General features: G+C 42.1%; 1 protein-coding gene across 2 annotated transcripts in view; it reads left to right on the top strand.

Moving 5' to 3' along the window:
- LOC124063080 (rho guanine nucleotide exchange factor 10-like protein) overlaps positions 1–19,906 on the top strand; it is an 81,029-nt gene extending 61,123 nt beyond the window's left edge. The window contains exons 16-22 of one of the 2 annotated variants that reach the window (XM_046396378.1): positions 2,376–2,462; positions 2,836–3,044; positions 6,950–7,107; positions 7,225–7,367; positions 14,133–14,319; positions 17,303–17,419; positions 18,462–19,906. In XM_046396378.1, the coding sequence (XP_046252334.1) occupies positions 2,376–2,462; positions 2,836–3,044; positions 6,950–7,107; positions 7,225–7,367; positions 14,133–14,319; positions 17,303–17,419; positions 18,462–19,033 (1,473 nt within the window). In that variant the 3' untranslated portion in view covers positions 19,034–19,906. The remainder of the gene's footprint in view (positions 1–2,375; positions 2,463–2,835; positions 3,045–6,949; positions 7,108–7,224; positions 7,368–14,132; positions 14,320–17,302; positions 17,420–18,461) is intronic. The other variant, XM_046396379.1, reaches the window with a different exon arrangement.
- Positions 19,907–21,128: the final 1,222 nt, after the last annotated feature.

Below are 21,128 nucleotides of genomic sequence, written 5' to 3'. Positions count from 1 at the left end.
TTTATAATTCTTTTTTTTTTTTTTATCTGTTAACCCCTTCAGACCTGCATTTTTAATTTAAACTGACTCTGACTCATAAAAATAAAGCAGAAAAAACACATTTTTAATAACTTGTGTTTTTAGTAGTATTTTTTCATGTCCTTTGCAATGGACATTGGACTTTGAAAAAATCCTGTAAATTAATGATATGGTATGTGTTCAAAATAACTTCAAATATTATCACTTGTAACAGTTCCAATTATGCTGACAGCAAATTTGTTTGGTCAGCATGAACATAAATTTAGATATTTGATTGAAAATGGTCACTTGCTCCTCCCTCTCTGCAGTCGCTCCACCGTGCTTGTCTTGTCCAATGTCTCTCTCAGGATGTGCTCAAAGTCATGACATGATTGTGATTGGATAATCAGGATCCAATTAGTAACCAGCATTACTGACAGCATTCTATTACAGGGTATTTGTAATGTCCATTCCAGTGGATGCTGGGTCTGGGGGGGTTAGCAAGGGGTCTTACTGTCTCTTATGTATTCTCTCTTATTTATTTATTTTACACATTTGGTTTTATTTGATGTTGTCCATTTATTGGTTTTCTTCCTTCTTGTTCATATTTATTATTTTGATATTCTTTGTTTTACATTTTGCAAATGTCTTTGTGGGTTAACCGTATCTTAACCTTTTGCAATTGATTGCTGTCTGTTTTATTGTTTTCCTGAATATCTACTTCTGCTTTGTCTGTCAAAGCACTTTGTAAACTCTTTTGGTCTGTATTTGGTCAGCAATGTTTAGGTGGGTGGTGTGTCAAAGAACATCCACAATTGCCAGAACCCAAGGTTTCCCTGCAGAAAATTGCATTGTAATTAAATGATGAACAAATGTTATTCATTTCACCTGTCAGTGGTTATAATGTTGTGGCTGTTTGATGTAGTCTTTCTAGTCTTTTATAAAAGGTTCCTTTAAGCATAATAATCATTTTTGCAACACAAAATAAAAGGATTATGTCTGGGCAGAGACTTAGGTAGTGTGTAAATCCCTGTCACCTGTGTTGTTGTTGCAGGACCGTGTACTTAACTCATTATTGCTAACTGTGCTTTGTTGTTGTCCCTTTGTTTTTTATAGGACCACCACGACCACCATTTTATAGGAACACCAAATTAATATTGCTTTTATTAATAAATTCTATTATAGCTTAACTGGTGCCCTGTAATCAACATTATTTGTCAGTCTTTGATAGGTCATGTTGTGATTTAGTTTACTACGGCAGTGATGTCCGTCATTATATTGTTCAACTCGGGACTCAGCTGTTTACAGTGATACAATCATACAGTGTGTCCACTGCGCATTGGGAGAAACGTGCTTAAGGAGCGCTTGCAGGCCCCCTTATTTCCCAGTCATTGTCTGAGCCCCAACTGCGCAGATCCCCACACAGTCCTTCCATTTCAGATCAACCTCTTTCAAGTAAGAATCAGACATACAACACACTGTGGTCTCTCTTTGTTACCCACTGCTGTACCTTGAAGCCAAGGGTGATATATGTCTTGTCATATTTTCTTGTCTTTGAGGTTGTGCTTTGACTTGGTGAATACTATATCAACTCTTGTGCAGACTTCACCTGGCAAAGACTCTCAATTGTTATTCACATAACAGGCCGTGGTTAACAAAGGACATCAAGGCCCCCTGAACAAAGGGAAGAGGACTATTAGAGATGGTAACGGGGAGGAGCCATGGTCAAAGCAAAGGGTACTGAAAGCAAAGACAAGGGAGGCTAAGGAGAAGTAGAAGTCTGTAGCAGTTAATTCAACTTTGGTTGCACTGTCTCGAACCATGCTGTACTGATTTGCATTTCCATTATCAGCGGTAGCCAGTAGCATCCTGTTTGCTGTTGTACTCTATGCTAGTGCAGCAGGTTGAGAAAGTATAGGTAGCAGATTCCAACAGACTCAACAAACTGATCCAAAACTGCAGTGAGCTAGTGGGGGTTGACCTGGATTCTCTAGCGTCGGTGTAAGAGAAGGATGCTGTCCAAGTTATGTTTCATCTTGAACAATGTTACCATGTGTGCTGGTCAAGCCCAGGAGTACATTCAGCCACCACAGAACTCCACAAGAAGTCTTTCCTGCCTGTGTAAATTTATGGCATAAAAGACTCTTCCCTCAGAGGGTCTGAGTCACTCTGAGACCTGCCCTTAAAGTAATTATAACCCTATAGTCTACTTGCAGTTTACCTGTGCAATACTGGTTGTGACATACAGACTTAACTGTACAACATTGTTTCTGTTCAGTATTAGCATACAATACAACAATATCTACATTTTCATTTTTCCCCCAGTGGAATTAGAACATCTTACAGCGAATGAAACATGGCTCTTTCTGTTTTTGTAGCTGGAGGCAGCTCTTCACAGTCCATCTCAGTCCAGCCTGCTTGGCTTCTGTGCTGCCAGTACGTCATTACCACAGGGTTACCTTTGGGTGAGTACAGTTTGCTACAATATTGAAAAGTTCAAGATGTCCTGCCACTTCTCTCCCATCTTCTCCAAGTTTCTTCTGCAAATTAAATTCTCAGACTCATTCTCATCATACCATCTTAGCCATCTTCATCTTTTTTTTTTATGAAACAAAACATCGCCAGTATTTCCACACATAGCATGGTGTACATGTTATCAAGAGCTGACTAACCTTTGAAATATTTAAGGAGAAAATTTTATCATATTAAATTCTGAATGAAGTCAAGTTTTTTTTCTTTTCTATATTTGTTTCATGTTATATCATGTTTGTGTGCTAATTTAGTAAACGCTTACTTTTATTATGTGCATCTTATTGTCTTTGTTCCCATGGTGTTCAGGTTGCCGGTGGAGGAGGCAGCTATGGGCAAGTGAACATCTTCTCCTTAAACCGAACCACTCCTCACCTGGTCAAGACTTTCTCACTGAGGGCTCCAGTTCTTTGTTTAGAGTATGTGAAGGAGCCAGGTCCCAGCACAGAGGGGAAGGAGGCTGAAAAGCATGCATTCAAAATGGGAAACATAATTTGTGTTGGCCTGCAGGATGGCAGGTCAGTTATTTCTTTTTAACTTGTGTACAGATTGACAGATACAGTGCATCGGAAAGTATACACACCATTTCCATTTTTGCACATTTTGTTATGTTACAGTCTCATTCCAAAATGGACTCAGTTCATTTTTTTCCTCAAAATTCTACACAAAATACCCCATAATGACAAAGTGAAACAAGTTATATATACTTAGATATACTTCCGGCGGCGCTAGAAACGGACGCCTGCCAGAGTTGCTCCGTGTCTTTGTGTTATGTTTTGTTAATTTCTCTAGTTAGAATTCTGTCTTTTTAAATAACTTATTTTCGGCATAGCGTGTTTTTCTTGTGGAAACTAACTATGCAACTTTTCTGCACTTTTATTCTGGTTTTAATCGTGTTTGGAGTACTTTTATCATGCCGGGGCCCCATTGTTTACATGTGGGATCAGTTGATCAGTCTTCAACACAGCGGTATTTTTGGCCAAATACACGAAAACCCTGGGGAGCTCAGAAGGAAATGTAGGGGATGCAGAGCAGGGAAGAGACGGCGACTGGCGAGGAGGAGGTACAGACCGTACCTTCCAGCTATTATCATGGGGAATGTTCGGTCACTGTCAAATAAAAGAGTAAAAGAGAGTTAGCAGCACTCATGAGGAGTCAGCGTGTGTTTCGGGAGGCCTCGGTGATGTGCTTCACTGAGACTCGGCTCAGTGACAATATACCAGACTCTACTGTGAGTTTACCCGACTTTCACTGTGTGTGAGTTGCAGAGAGAGTGGCAAGAGAGCGGGAGGAGGCGTCGCTATCTATGTTAACAACAAATTGTGCAACCCCCGACACATCACGGTGAAGGCGAACTGCTGGCGGTAGGACTCCGTCCATATTATTTGCCCCGTGAGTTTCCACATGCCATCATTCTCTGTGTTTACATTCCACCAACTGCCGACGCAACACGGGCTACTGACGTCATCATCTCTGCGACCGCTGGACTTCAGACTCAGCATCCTGATGCCTTCATTGCTTTATCTGGGGATTTCATCCATGTCATAATGGACTCAGCCCTGCCCAAATTTAAACAGTTTGTGGATTGCAGAATGAGGGAAAATAAAACACTGGACCTGCTGTATGCGAATGTGAAGGAAGCATACATACAGCACCATAGCTTTCCCCCCCCCCCCTTGGGCAAATCAGACCACAACCTAGTCTACCTCAAGCCCCAGTACATCCTTGCAGTTCAGCGGCAGCCAGTGACCACAAGAACTGTCCAGAGGTGGCCACAGAAAGCCATGGAGACCCTGCAGGGTTGTTTTGAGGCGATTGACTGGGACGTTTGGGGAGGACATCCACACACTCACAGACTGTATTACGGATAATATTAATTTTTGCACAGATAATATAGTCCCCACAAAGACAGTTCGCTGCCTCCCCAACAATAAACCATGGTTGACCAAGGACATCAAGGCAGCCCTGAATAGGAAGAAGGCTGTCTTCAGGAAGGGGGACAGGGAGGAGATGAGGAGAGCACACACTGAGGTGAGGGACAAGATCAAGGACGACAAGGAGCAGTATAGGAGGAAGTTAGAGAGCAAACTGGCCCAAAACAACACCAGGGAGGTGTGGAATGGGATGAGAAGCATCACTGGCCATGGAACAAAGACTGCAGCAGTGATGGGAGGAGACCAACAAGTGGCCAACGAGTTAAACCTGTTCTTCAACAGGTTTGATGTTGTGGATACTTCCCACCCCTCACCCCACAACATCGACACCTCTCCGGGGCTCATCACACCTCCTTGACTACTCCCCCACCCCTCCTCACCTACGGGGACCTCAGCCTCAATCCCTCCCTCTTAACACCCCTCCCCCTCCAATGCCTTTGTCTTTCGCCAACAGGTCAGAGCCTCCAATCACCATCAGCAGGGATGCTGTGAGGATGGAGCTCAGCCGCCTACGTCCAAGCAAGTCTGCAGGCCCAGATGGCTTGAGCCCGAAACTCCTGAAAGGATGTGTGGCCCAGCTGTGTGATGTTTTTCAGCACATTTTCCAGTTGAGCCTGAGCATGATGGTTGTTCCTGCTCTCTGGAAAACAACATGCCTGGTTCCGGTGCCGAAGAACAACCACCCAAACTCACACAGTGACGACAGACCCGTGGCCTTGACATCACACGCCATGAAGTCACTGGAGAGGCTGGTCCTAAAGCACGTCCGATCAGTGGTGGAACCATACCTGGACCCCCTACAGTTCGCATACCAGCCACGTATCCTCAGGGGACGGTCCTCTCAACCTATATGTTCACACTATACACCTCTGATTTCAGGTACAACTCACAATCCTGCCATCAGCAAAAGTTTTCGGATGACTCAATGATGCCATTGTGGGCTGCATCACTGGTGACCAGGAAGCTGAATACCGAGGTGTGGTGGACAGCTTCATATAGTGGTGTGAACAGAACCACCTGCAGCTCAACATAAGGAAAACTAAAGAGCTGAGGGTGGACTTCAGGAAGATGAGTACCCCCCATAACCCTATCAACATCAGGAGTACTGAGGTGGACATTGTGGACTGCTACAAGTATCTAGGGGTCCACATAGACAATAACAGGACTGGAAAATCAACACCAATGCCCTCTAAAAGAAAGGGCAGAGTCGCCTTTTCCTCCTGAGGAAACTCAGGTCTTTTAATGTCTGCAGGACAATGCTGCAGATGTTTTACCACTCAGTGGTCTCCAGTGTCATCTTCTATGCTGTGGTGTGCTGGGGCAGCAGGGTGAAGGCAGCTGATGCGAACATGAGCTCATCGGGAGAGCTGGATCTGTCCTGGGAGAGGAACTGCAGTCTCTGGCAGAGGTGTCTGAGCAGAAGATGCTGAGGAAACTGCTCAACATCCTCAACAGCAAGTCACACCCCCTGCAGGCCACACTGGAATCCCACCGCAGCACCTTCAGTCATAGACTGTGACCACCAAGGTGCTCCACAGGACGCCACAGGAAGTCCTTCCTCCCTGTGGCTATTAAACTCTTCTACTCATCCCTTTTCCCCACATAGGACAATAATAATCCCACACAGGACAATAATAATTTATCCTGCACTATCTACACATTAAGATTGTATCTGCACCTTATCCGCCATTATCTATGTCATGTATATACTCTGTTATTTTTTTTATAGTACTCAGTTATTTTTATATTTTGTGTGATTACTTGACACTTTGGTTTGCCTCTTTGTACTGCAACCCTGGCACAACAATTTCCTGCGGTATCAATAAAGTTCTGTGGCCTAGAGGTTGGAGAAGCGGCTTATGATTGGAGGGTCACCGGTTCGATTCCCCCACCGGATGGGCAGGAAAAATTTGGCTGTGGTGGAGTGATTAATGCTAAAAATGCTTCCCCCCCTCCATTAGCCAGCTGATGTGCCCTTGAGCAAGCACTTAACCCCCCAATATGCTCCCCAGGCGCTTGATGCAGCCCACTGCTCCTGTGTGTGTTTCACTGCATGTAATTTGCCGGGTGTTGCATGTGTGTGTTCAACTAAGGATGGGTCAAATGCAGAAGATGAATTCAGTGTGTGTATGTAAAAATATATATACTGTCAATAAAGCTGATTCTTCTTTTGAGTGTCATGGCAAAGGGTGTGAATACTTATGTACGTGTTACATTTTTTGTTTTTGATTTTTAATAAATTTAAAATACATGCAAATTTGTTTCACTTTGTCATTATGTGGTATTTTGTGTAGAATTTTGAGGGAAAAAATGAATTTAATCCATTTTGGAATGAGACTGTAACATAACAAAATGCGGAAAAAGCGCATTGTACTTTCTGGATGTACTACAGACACAATAATTTAATGAACTTTTGAGTTGTTGGTCAGTCATTCATTTTATGTGTTTTATTTGACTTTTTAGTGTAATGTGCCTCCTTGTCTTTACAGTATCCATGTGTACAGCAGCATGGACACAGCTGTTCAGTGCCTGCTGACCTTGGTGAACCTTAGTAGCTGTCCAGTCCTCTGCCTCAAACACTCGCTGTCTTTCCTATTTGCTGGATTGGCCAATGGCAAAGTAGCTGTGTACCATAGGAGACCTGGAGGTGAGTTCACTGAAGAACTCAGGGTTACATGTGAGAATGAACAGACTGTGGTCTGCACTCAAAATATTACACTGCAGTAGGAATAGGTACTAATTCTTGGACCATTCCTCCTCTCAGAAAGACTGTGGGACATAGAGTCGCGCAGACTCATTTCTCTCGGCGCTGAGCCGGTCTATAGTCTGCTGACACTTGAAGATGCTGTATGGGCTAGCTGTGCCAACCAAGTCACTGTCATGCAAGGATCCAGCCTCAAAACACAGGTACGTCATTTCATCAGTAACTGGTGGACAGTTCTATTAAATATGTAAAATTAAATAGGATTGGATGGTATTTGTTAAATCTATGCACACATCTATACACACAGAAAATGTTTAAAATGATGTTACAGAGTGTTAGTCTTAAAGATGTTCCACAATGGTCAACATCAATACTAAAAACACATACTAACTTTGTCTAAGATTGCTGAAACCAGAAATCACCAGTTAAAATTGAGTGATGTAGATTTGGTTCATTATCACTTGCAAATCTATTTATTTCTAGAATTAAAAAATTGTGACCCCATTAAATTCGAGTTAAAGGCTGTATATCCTTTAAAGATAATCCAGCAATGAGGTGGCTGCACACAACATAGGGACACCTTGTCATGGTTTAAAGTTTCTGTTTAATTCGTTCTTTTTTTATTTTGTAGTTTTCTCCTATTGAGTTTTATTAACCATTTTATTTTCTGTATTTATCTGTTTTCCCTCAAGTTTCGATTGCTGCCAAGTCCTGATTGTTTTCACCTGTGTCTAGTCTTCTTTGTGTAAGATGTGCTGTGTTTTCCCTCTGTTTGCTGTGGTATCTGTCTTTCTGCGTCATGTTCCTCATTCTGCTTCCTGTGACTCTCCTTGTGTTGCTTATTTTTTGGCTTGTGTTTGCCATCTTCTGTTTACTTTTGAGTAAGTTTACTAGTTTCCTTTGTTCACACCTCAGTGCTAAACCCATGCTAATCACAATTCTGTCTGGCCTGGACCTAGAGTCAGTCTCTTTACTTCGAGAAAAACTATGGTTACTTTTGTTCACTATAAAGTGAAATTTGACTGTGTAGATTCCAAGACAGATTTGAACTGCACCCTGGAACCACACCGCCTCTTACGCCTGCCATCCAGGGCAGGGTTAAATCGGCCTGTGAACCCCAGGGCTAAAATGAGCTGTGGGACCCTACTGATTAACTTTGACTCATGTGGGTAATTTTAAGTGTGTTACCTTTGCATAACATGCTATCAAATGACACAACAATGAAGAAACCCTATATACAAACCCTATATACCCTATATAAACCCTATATATCAGAGATACCTGCGGAAAAATACAGAGAGAGAGAGAGAGAGAGAAAGGGAGGGAGAGACACAAAACTATGAGGAGAACTGGACACACAGTTAGTGACATAAAATAATGAATTGTATGTTAATCTGACGAGGGGAGAGGATAGAAGAAGAAAAGGAGGAGGGGAAACTGCTTGGTGGATCATGTTTGTGTCCCCCGGCAGCATAGGCCTATAGCAGCTTAGCTATGATAGAGATTTAAAGATTAACAGTTAGTCAGACCTATTCTACCTGTGGCTATATATCAAGAAGTGACTATAGGGACTTATCTATACCTACCAGCCCTACACACTTTGTTTGAGGCTAACTATATGCTTTACTAAACAGAAAGGTTTTAAGTTTAGTCTTAAAAGTGGAGGTGGTGTCTGCCTGTCGAACCCAAATTGACAACTGGTTCCACAGTAAGGGTGCCTGATAACTGCAGGCTTGTCCTCCCATTCTACTTTTATGAATTCTGGGAACTGCAAGTAAACCTGCACTCTGTGATCTGAGTGTTCTATTGGGAATATATGGGACTATTAGATCCAGCAGGTATGATGGGGCTAGTCCACTTAGGGCCTTATATGTAAGTAGGAGAATTTTAAAGTCTATTCTGAATTTTACCGGAAGCCAGTGCAGAGAAACTAAGATGGGGGAGATATGATCCCTTTTACTGATTCCTGTTAAAACTCTAACTGCTGCATTCTGGATCAGCTGCAGGCTATTAATAGAGTAATTTGGACATCCTGACAATAATGAGTTGCAGTAGTCCAGCCTAGAAGTAACGAAAGCATGGAAGTTTTTCAGCATCACTCTGAGAGACGACGCTTCTAATCTAAGATATTACGGAGGTGAAAGAAGGCGGTCTTAGAGATCTGTTTAATGTGATGGATAAATGACATGTCCTGATCGAAGATAACACCTCGCAGTCGCAGGTACCTCGCAGTCGTACTGGAGGCCAAAGTAATGCCGTCCAGAGAAAAAATATTATCAGCTATTCTAGTTCTAAGATGTTTGGGTCCAAAAACAATGATCTCAGTTTTGTCTGAGTTTAATAATATCATCCAGTCCTTTATGTCCTTAAGACATGCCTGGAGTCTGGCTAACGGCTCTGTTTCTTCAGGTTTTAAGGATAAGTACAGCTGAATGTCATCAGCATAACAATGAAAGTTTATGCCATGTTTCTGAATAATATTTCCTAGAGGGAGCATGTATAAGGTGAACAGGATGGGTCCAAGCACTGAACCCTGTGGAACACCGAGGCTAACCCTTACATATGAAGAGGAAACATCATTAACGTGAACAAAGTGAAACCTATCTGTTAAATATGATTTGAACCAGTGTAGCGCAGTCCCTGTGATCCTAGTCTCATGTTCTAATCTGTGTAATAAAATGTTGTGATCTACAGTGTGGAAAGCAGCACTGAGATCCAATAAAACGAGTATGGAGACAAGCCCGCGGTCTGATGCCATGAGGAAGTCATTTGTAACTTTAACCAGTGCTGTTACTCTTTCAAGTATTTTAGATAAAAACGGGAGGTTGGATATCGGCCTATAGTTTGCTAAGATGTCTGGGTCAAGTGAAGGTTTTTTAAGCAAAGGTCTGATAACAGCGGCTTTAAATGCCGGTGGTACATAACCTGTTGTTAAAGACAAGTTGATCTGATCTAAGAAGGAAACGCCAATCAAGGGAAAAACGTCCTTGAGGAGCTTAGTTGGGATGGGGTCTAAGAGAGTCCACACTGTTTTCTGGACACCACCGTGATTTGGGAGGGAGGGAACCAAAGAAAGCTACGGAGTCGGACATAGTTTTTGTCATGTTACACACCGACTCCATGTTAACTTTGGTGACCTCTGACTGGCGTAGCCGGGTGTCATTAGCACCGACGTGAATTATAATCTTACTATATTTACTCTTATCTATCGCCAGCAGCTTTAAATTGCCGTCTATGTCGCCCGCTCTGGCCACCAGGATGCATTTGACTATGGTCGCTGGTGTCGGCTTCATGTATCGCAAAACAGAATCGGCAATAACCAGGGTTGGTTTCTCAGCAGGTGTGTCGCTGAGTGGAGAAAGGCGGTTAGATACATGAACCGGTTGGTGGTGAACCACGGGCCTTTGTTTCGGGCTACGCTTCTTTCGAACGGCCACCCAACCTCCCTGACATCAGCTAAAGTAGCTAAAGTAGACCGGTCCGCACAGACTAACTGCTGCTGGCTAGCTGTCGGGACTTCTGGACTATGATCTACAGTACGGAGCCGGGCCTCTAACTCAGTTAGCCTCGCCTCCAAGGGTATGAATAAGCTACACTTTGTACACATCTCACTCTCACTAAAGGAGGTAGAGGAATAGCTAAATATTTCATACACCTTGCAGAAGACGGGATAGGGAGAGTGAGTGGAAGAAGCCATGCTAGGACTAACCTAAGCTGAGCGGAACGACGGACAGAGCGGGGATCGGGGAAGGAAAGAATCTAGATGATCATGTGGTTAATAAACTTTTCCTGAAGTGCTTGGATACTTATTTGTAAAAACCAGCCACAGTAAAAGCTAACACAAAGAATGTCGATTGAAGTATATCAATACCACAGAGTACCAAACACTGGCAAGTGAATGAGTAGAGCAGAAACAGGAAGTTGCGTAATACATTACCCAACGCTGGAAGAGCAGCCAAAACAGAGCTTTACCAGCTTTATCAAAAAGGAAAGGTTTAAGTCTACTCTTAAATGTAGAGAGGGTGTCTGCCTCCCGGACTGAAACCATAAGATGGTTCCACAGTAGAGGAACTTGATAACTAAAGGCTCTGGTTACTGATCTACTTTTGAAGACTCTAGGAACTACAGGTACCCCTGCATCTTGGAAACGTAAAGCTCTGGTGGGATAATAGGGTACTATCAACTCTTTAAGATATGATGGTGCCTCGCTGTTCAGGGCTTTATATGTGAGGAGAAGAATTTTAAACTCTATCCTGGATTTTATAGGCAGCCAATGTGAAGAAGCCAGTAGGGGAGAAATACGATCTATAATTCTGGTTCTTATGAGTAATTGTGCCGCACCTTTCTGGATTAGCTTTAGAGTCTTTCGAGACTTATTGGGGCAACCTGATAAAAGGGAGTTACAATAATCCAGCCTGGAAGTAATAAATGCATGGACTAATCTTTCAGCATCTTTCTGACTCAGAATGTGCTTAATTTTTTGCAATATTGCAGAGGTGAAAGAATGCAGTCTTTGAAATGTGTGTTATGTGTGAGTTAAAGGACATATCTTGATCAAGTGATCCTCACAGTGGAGCTTGAGGCCAAGGTTAGGCCATCATTTCTTAGGGATTTAGGGCACAGAACAATAACTTCAGAACTTTAGAAGTAGAAAATTGCAAGTCATCCAGGTTTTTATGTCTTTAAGACATGCCTGAAGTTTGGCAAGCTGATTTGTTTCATCTGGTTTCATTGACAAGTACAATTGTGTGTCCTTGGCATAACATAATATCACTGATGGGGAGCATATAAAGGGTGAATAGTATTGGCCCGAGCACAGAACCTTGGGGGACTGCGTGACTAGCTTTTATGGACGATGCATCATTAACGTAAACAAATTGAGATCAATCATCTAAATAGGAATGAAACCAGCTTAATCCAGTACCAGATAAGTCCCTCGTCTGATGGAAGAAGAAGGTCATTTGTGACTTTGACCAATGCTGTCTCTGTGCTATGATGAGCTCTAAAGCCAGATTGAAAATCTTCAAATAAACTATTCCTGTGTAGAAAGTCACATAACTAATTGGCGACTGTTCTCTCAAGGATTTTGGAGAGAAAAGGAAGATTAGATATTTTTCTGTAGTTGCTTAAAATCTCTGGGTCAAGTGTGTGCTTTTTAAGGAGAGGTTTGACTGCAGCTACTTTAAAGGACTGGGGTACATACCCTGTTATTAGGGACAGATTGGTCATATCTAAAAGAGAATGCTAAGTGAGGGTAAAGCTTTTTTGACCAGCTTAGTGGGGATGGGGTCTAAGAGGCATGTTGTTGGTTTGGATGAAAATATGAATGAATGATGAAGGTCAATGGGAGCAAAGCAGTTAAGATTATTATCTGGTTCTACTGCTGTATCTAAGGCTCCAGTGTTTGAAGGTAGATCAGTACCAGCGGAGGTCAGTAGGTGTTGAATTTTGTCTATAACGTTTAAAACCTTGTCATTAAGAAGGGCCATAAAGTCATTGCTACTGAGGGTCACACAGGTACAAGACTTGGTAGCACTATGGCTCTCTGTCAACCTGGCTTTTTTAGTGGGGCAATAGAGCCAATTGTTGTCCTTAATGGGCATGCAGCACTGCCCACAAGATGGTCGATTTGATAGGGACTACAATTGGAGTAAGACTTTTCTTCAGTGTTGATGTGATGTGATGTTCTGTGGTACCGGGATATGATACTGAAGTAAATGACAATAGAATTGCTTCCTTAAATTTAGCCACAGCACTATCAGACAGGTATCTGGTAGAGGAGTTTTTTCTTGGTGGTATGTAGTAAAGTAATACAAACTCAAAAGTTATTAAACGATGGTCAGATAAAAGAGGATTTTCTTCAAAGACTATTAAATATTCTATTTCAGTGCCGTATGTCAAAACAAGGTCAAGTGTGTGATTAAAGTGTGTGTGGGTGAGTGGGTTTACACATTCAGTGGGGTTCCACACTAAACAGTGAGTGGGTTTATGTACACACTGACAGAAGCGGATTGAATCTAATAGAGAGATAAATGCTGTGCAAAGGCTATCGTTATCATTGTTCACATGGATACTGAAATCGCCCATAATAATTACTTTATTTGTTTTAAGGACTAGACTCGATAGAAACTCTGAAAATTCCAGTAGAAATTCAGAGTATGGGCCAGGAGCGTGGTACACTGCAGCAATAAAAACTGGTTGTACTGTTCAAGGATTCAAGGATTCAAGGAACTTATATTGTCATACCAGCTCACACTTACATGTCTGTGGTACGAAATTAGGACTGAGGTCCTGGGAGTTTTCCAGGTTGAGTATGAAAGACAAAGAATAAGGCTTTTGAATGAGTGACAGTGGACTTTATGCTTTGGATTGAACGATGGGTTTTGGTCAAAAATGGCTACAACTCCACCTTCTTGGCCGGAGTCTCAAGGAATGTGAGTATTAATATGACTGGGGTGAGTGGACTAATTTAGGCTGAAGCCAGGTTTCAGTCAGACATAGTAAATCTATATGATAATCTAATACTAATTCATTTACCAGTACAGCTTTAGATGATAGAGATATAACGTTTAACAGTCTGCATTTAATTCTCCCATTTGTTGTAGCTGTGGAGGTGTTTGTGTTAATCTTTATTAGATTTTTATGTATAACTCCTGTTTTTGTATTTAATTTAATTAATTTTGGCATACGGCAGCGCAGGGAGGCGTGTAGGATTGCAACTCTGTCTCCTGGTCTCAACTCTGGGTTGTCATGGTTTTGGTTTAATAAGAAACTCAGTCAGATTTCTAGATATGAGACCTGCTCCATATAAAGTGGGATGAATGCCAGCTGACCACAGAGAGAAACACTAATGTACTTTATTCACTCGCTGTGTAATTTTCAGTTAGATTCCATAAAAGTGAGTTATTAGTTATTCTGCCACAGATAACCTATATGCTGTGACTCTCTGCTGTTTTTCTGTTTTGTAGAGTTTCAAAGCCCACTCCAACTCAGACTGTAGTGTTAGCCACATGATTCGTTCAGGCGGGGGGGTTTGGATGGCCTTCACCCAGGGCTCCTCCATCCACCTATTTCACACAGAGACATTGGAACCACTGCAGGAAGTCAACATCTCTACTCGCACTGCCCATCTTACATCAGGTATGGCCGGACAAGGTGAATCAGATGAATACAGGTTGTATCGGGGTGATTTTAGTCCTTCATTGAAGCATCATTTGTCCTTGCTCATTTAGACACTTTCTGTAACTTCCTTATGCAAGAAGGCCTAAGTTTACAATGAATGCCATTTGCAGTGCAGATCATCACCAGTGCTGTTACTGGTAGCTAAGAGATACAGTATACAAAGGAGACAGCAGGGGGTTTTTTGCCAGTGAATGAGGAACTTAAGCTAGGATAATCAAAGATTTTCCATATTTTGTAAGGATGTTTGACACCACTTTTTTGGACGAGTACTCACTCTTGAGTACTCACCGATACCGAGTACCAATACCAATACCATAAGTACTTTTGATGTAAATATAAGTATATATATTGATCCCAGGCTGGGAAATTACAGTGCAGCAGCAATACCGTCACAATACCATTAAAGAAAAAGAATAACCTATACAAAAAATGTTAAAATGGCAATATACAAAACAATATAAAAAGTGTATATACAACAAATAAGCAGTGTAATGTTGTGCAAATTAAAACAGAATGTAAGATGCAGTGAACCAAGTGTGTAAAAAACATAAAGTGCCTAGTGACTGTATGTTGTGAGTTTTGGCTGTTATTGTACAGTGTGAAGGCATGTGGCAGGAAAGATTTCCTGTATCGGGCCCTTCGACAGCAGAGCTGTAGCAGCCTGTGCGAGAAGGTGTTCCGCTGTCTGTCTACTCTGTGAAGGAGAGGGTGCTGATCATTGTCCATGATGGATAACAGTTTGTTAAGCGTCCTCCTCTCCACCACGGTCTCAAAAGACTCCAGCCTGAGACCGAGTACAGAGCCAGCCTTCTTGATGACCTCATCAAGTCTGTTGGTGTCACTGGCTCTGATGCTTCTGCCCCAAAACACAACAGCAAACAAAATGGTGCTGGCAACAACAGACTGGTAGAAGATCTCCAACATCTTGCTGCACATGTTGAAGGATCACAGCTTCCTCAGGAAATAGAGTCTGCTCATCCCCTTCTTGTACACAGTCTCAGCTTAGATGTCCAGTCCAGTCTGTTCACCAGGTACTTGTAGTCCTCCACCTTTTCCACCATCTACTCCCTGATCCCTAATGGCTGTGAAGGCGTCCTCTTTTTCCTGAAGTCAATCGACTTCTTGGAGACTGGAACCAGGACTTTCTCTTGACTCAGACTCAGGTTGTACAGATGTCCCAGTACAGCAGACAGCTGGCTGGCACAGGTCTTCAGGATCCTGGGTGTGATGCCATCAGGGCCTGCATCCTCGCTGATGAAGTTTTTCCAGCTACCTCTTTATCTGGCCTGTGGTCACTGTTGGGCTGATGATGTCTTCCGTGGAGGAGGAGGTGGGAGAGAAGGAGGAGGAGCAGATGTACAGGTGTTGTACAGGAGAATGCTGGGGGTTGGGTCAAGCCACTTGGGACATTTGGAACTGGTTTGCTCTATCCAGGCTCCCTGATGTCTGCCTGTCTTTCTCCTTCATCCCCGTGATGTGTTTCACTCCCGTCCACACATCCCTCACACTGTTCTGTTGGAGTTTGGCCTCCAGTTTCCTCCTGTAGTTGTCCTTACATGTCCTCAACATGTCTCAGAGTTCATGCTGCACCCTCCTCTGCTCCTCTCTGTCTCCAGACCTGAAAGCCTTCTTCTTCTTGTTCAGAAGTGCCTTCAGGTCACTGGTGATCCAGGGCTTGTTATTGGAGTAGCAGTGGACAGTTCAGGCTGCCATGGTGGTGTCCTCACAGAATCTGATGTACTGAGTGATGCAGTCAGTCATCTTATCGATGCCCTCCCCATGCAGCATCGATTAGGGCTGTCAAACGCGTTCAAAACGCATGCATTAACGCATGCATTTTGACGTTTGATAATTAATTAATGCTGACAGTTATTTCATTGCACTTCATTGCATTGAATTGCATTTCATTTCATTGTTATTTTTATTATAATAATTGTCTTTAAAGTCTGTTGCTCACTATCTAATCGTTGCTCATTTGCTCACTAAAAAAACTGTGTCAATGCGCAATAAAGTAAAAAATAATAACTGTCGGCGTTAATTAAGTGCAAAATAAAACAGACTTGTCTGTTAACTCTCCCTGAGTTTTATTCAGAAGTGCAAAATAAAAAGATTTAACCTTTCTTTCAGAGATTCTTCTTTTCCACCACAGCAGCTTCAGCCTCTTTGTGCTCGTGCTCGTGTTTCAGCCTGATACCCAAACTGACAAAGTTTTTGAAACAGGAGCAGTCACATTCGCGCGGTCACGTTTGTCTGAACAGGATGTGACGTACATGATGAGTCGCCATGGTGTCACACCGCGGCACTGTAGCGCCATCTCTGGCCAGGAGTACTACTTGACAAAAGTTTTTTTTATTTTTTGCCTTGAGTATCAGAGGCTGGTATCAGCTGTCTTTAACGAGTACCGATCCTTTGAAAAAAAGGCCAGTATTGACCCGATACCGATACCTGGTATCAGTACTCGCCCATCCCTAATATTTTGTATTGACTTCAATTCAAGGGACTTTCCTGCTAAGTAGGGCAGTCGTGGATCAGCGGTTAGGGTGTCGGACCCGTAACCGGTGGATTGCTGGTTCGATTCGCCGTCCCGGTGTCCATGGCTGAGGTACCCTTGAGCAAGGTACCTAACCCCCACTGCTCCCCGGGCGCTGCACGCGGTCGCCCACTGCCCCGGGTTTGCTGTGTGTGTGCACGTCACTTGGGTGGGTTAAATGCAGAGAACAAATTTCGTTGGAGTGAGTTCCCTCCAATGACAAAATATGTCACTTTCATCTTTCAAGTGTAAATAATATTTTGTAACCACCATGTTTGTGTTTTCACCACACTTTGTGGCTGTTCAATTATTTAAATATCCAGGGTTCTGGGAGGTGGTGGTCCAGGAGAGGGTCCTCAAGGCACTGCGAAACAAGGACTGTAGTAAATTGTCACGCTAATAGTTCAATGTTTGTTTGTATTCCAGGTCAGGTTTGTGTCTCCAGCTTGCTGGTCTGCCAGGGCCTGCTGTGGGTGGGGACCAGTCAAGGCATCATCATCACCTTCCCTGTACCCACCCTTGAGGGTATACCCAAAATCACAGGTCAGTACTGAGTTGAGTAGCTCTACTTCTACCCTGGTCATCTCCTGGCTGCAACATGTTTTCGGTTATTGAGGCTTGGACACACGTACATCCGCCGTGAAGGTGGCTCATATAACATCACTGACATGTGAACTGACATAAAGTATAAGGCAGAGTTGACTCATGCATAGGAAACTGAAGCCCACCAGCAGCCAGTTTAAGACAAAGAACCAAAACAGGAATTAGATTTCATGTTTTAAACACTGAAGATGCTTTCTTGGTCCACACTGCATTTTGTACTGCCTTTTACAGTTTTCATCAGTACCCATATATTTCCTCTGTTTGTCATAGTACCATAGGGCATGTTAATATTTGCCACTCACAACAAGTGTTGGGTGCACCACTGCCCCCTAATGATAATGGCTTTTAATCAGATCATTCATTAGTATCTTGATTAATACTTGTTAAAATTTATTGAAGTGTTTGTGCAATGAGACACATTTAGTGTTCAGGTAAAGAGGTTTTCTACATATTGTTTCCCTGTGGTGTCAGTGAGGATTTTGATATGAAACCTGTTTTGTAAACCTTTTACTTAAAGTCCCTTGCACTGTTTTTGCTACTATTCAGAACAATTTTGAGGCTTTAATCCAGTGTTCTCACTCAGCATTTTTAATATTCCTCACTCTGTTTATTGTACTGGGATCTAATTACAGTGTAGACATGATGTGCACAATTTTTAAGCTTGCAACTGATGAGTTAGTGCATCAACTATTTAGCATTTATGACAAAATCTGTACTCAAATGAACAAGCTAAACCTAAAATAAAACAGAATGGATGACTGTATTTACTTAATAATTCAATTTTTTTTAGATCTGGCTGTTGTAGCAGTAGCTCTAATATTAGTTACCTGCTGTTGGATCCAACACACAGAGTAGCCCAAAAAACCTCTATCCTGTACAGTTATCCTGTTAATCCGGACATAATTAAACACATCATTTACTTCTTCATGTTTGTTGCCATATGACACAATGTGAACTCATTTAGAGCTGTCATACCACTCAGGTAAAGGGATGACTTCTCTGAATGCCCACTGCGGTCCAGTGGACTTCCTGGTTTCAATCTCCAGCATTCTAGCCTCTGACTCACTCAGACAGAACTCCACTCTCAGTGGCAGCGAGGTGGGTAAAGGAGATGTGGACGGGAATAAAGGAGGACAAAGGTTTGAGAAGAGCAGCAAACCTCAGCACTCAAAAGCTCCTTCACTGAGGGAGGAGAAGCCCAAGCATCTCCTGCTGCAGTATCACCTTCACTCCACCTGCCAGTTGCCTGGAAAGCCGCTGACAGCCCAGTCTGAACAGGGAAGCCCAAGGGCGCTCTCAGACTCCCTGGAGTATAACCCAGAGGACAGTTCTATCGATGAAGTGAGCGAGGACCCTGATGTGTGGGTGAGGGGGCAGCCTGTGGAGTGGGGGAAGGAGGCAGAGGCCAGGCGCAGCAAAGTCACCTCAACAGCCATCTTCTCTGGTGGTAGAGGACACCGCAGAATAGGACATACAGCTGCAGGAGATACCTGCACAGACTCCACTGAAAACACACTGCTGGTATGGCAACTCCCTCTAACTTTCAGCCAGTGACAAAGAACCATGGCACCTGACTGACCAACAAGTTTTCTCATTGACACATCTGGGGACTCCATCAACAGTTTACCTCTAAAGATGGCAGCTAGAAGCAACATCTTATGAAACAGACACATCACCTCTGATACATTCGTGCTTTTCTGGGTTTCCACCTGCCATCAATGGTGAGAGGTGAACACCTTAATAACACACCTTCATTACAGACTAGCAAAGGTAATATTTTAGTTGCCTGACATCATAAAAACCAACATTCTTCAGTCTGGATAGTGATTATTCAGAATGACATTCATCTGAATTGACTTTTCACAGTGGGCCTAGTTTTCATTGCTATCATCATCATCATTCATCCTGCCAAACTCTCGGGGATGAATTTATGAAGGTTTTTCAGGCACACATGTAACACATTTTGACATGGAAACATCATGTTTCAGCTGCCTCAAACATGTTTTCATCAAACAGACTGGACTCTTCTAATTGAACTCATTTGAAGGAATACTACTTTGTTTGCAGTGAGATAAATTAGATCATTAGGTGTGTTAAATACAGAGCTGGAGTCATTTACCTGCTGGGACTGTTTGCTGACAAACAGCATCCAGGTGCACTGACTCTGTCCTGAAGTCTTCTTCTCACAGTAAGGTTTACAGTGCCATTGTGCCTCTGTGCTGAGCTTCTGTGCTGGACAAATAGATAAACTGCTGAAATGGTTCCAAAATGGTCATTTTTACATTTAAATTTCTGTGCTGATTAAATCAACAAGCTAATTTTTAATTAATGAGCTTTAAAGTTTGCAGTAGATATTTAACCCTAGAACACTAACGTTAAAATTAGTAACACCATCACTAACGTTGGGTATATTTTACCCGATATAATATCTCGGATAAAATACAGTTTATCACACCAGCGTTCATCATGCCATATAGGACACACAGTGGCCACCTCTTGGTTTTTCTTTCACAGCTGTACTGAGCACACATTTGGTCGAAAGTATCAACACATCCCTTCATTTGGTTGTAAAATTCGATCACTTCAAAATTGTGTGGGTGAAAATCACCCGACGTTAGTGTTCTAGGGTTAAACAGAACTGCAAGCTGTTTTCTTTTTGTCTCCTTTTTGTGTTTTAGCTAAGCTAGACTAAAACAGCAAATTTGAACTGTGCTGTTTTCTAGGTAAAACTGTCCAAATGGAGCCTGTGATTCCTAACAATATGCGGACTACTGTAAATTGACCGTTTATAAACCAGCACTTTTGCTACTGTGAACAGTGACTGTTAAAACAACAAAGTCTTTCAAGGTTTGCATTAAAATAATGGGATATTCTTCTCAAAAACCTAATGGCTTGTAACAATTATCTATTCTATTGCCTCACTTAGGTTCAGTTCTCATGTTTAAGTCTATTATGGTGGTTTGCAATGAGTAGTGTTGATGTGCATGCAGATGTACTTAACTTACTGTATGTGCAAGCACCTTAACATACTCTTTTCATAATCATGTGAAAATTACTTTTTTGTAATATAAAGCAAAAACTGTACTTATGTTTGAAAGTCTTAAATGATGATGTAGAATGATGTTTGCTCACTGCTGTTGCTTTGTGTTGCTGTGGTGAAAACTATTCTCGAATCATTAAGGAGCAAACAAATCACATTTGAAATAAAGTCAAAATGATTGTCAGAGCTATTGTTTTAAGAAAAGACAGAATATTACAAGAACTTTATGACTGTTTTAATTTCCATTTTTTCTCCCAAATATTAACCCTTATTTGCTGCACAAAACAGACCAAAAAGACCAAACCAGACTTATAATGAACTCACTCATGTTGACCATAAATGTCTCCTCTATAAAACTTCGATTTGTCTTACTAAAGATGTGAAGAAATCAAAAGGATGGGAGAAGGGAGAATACTTTTAATCATAAAGCAAAAACTGAAATACTGTCTGTACACAAATACAAATATGTTTATATGATAAAATGCATTTACTTTGTTATCACTGTATTTGTAATTTAAAACCACATTAGTGTTTTGATTTTTTTTTGTCCACATGTATTTGATGTACCTGATATGCACAAAATTTTAGGAGTAATTTTGCATTTTCTTT

Source organism: Scatophagus argus, chromosome 8, assembly GCF_020382885.2.
Source record: "Scatophagus argus isolate fScaArg1 chromosome 8, fScaArg1.pri, whole genome shotgun sequence".
Lineage (NCBI taxonomy): Eukaryota > Metazoa > Chordata > Actinopteri > Scatophagidae > Scatophagus > Scatophagus argus.
Note: the sequence above shows the minus strand (reverse complement) of the source record. Positions and strands in the feature narration are given on the sequence as shown.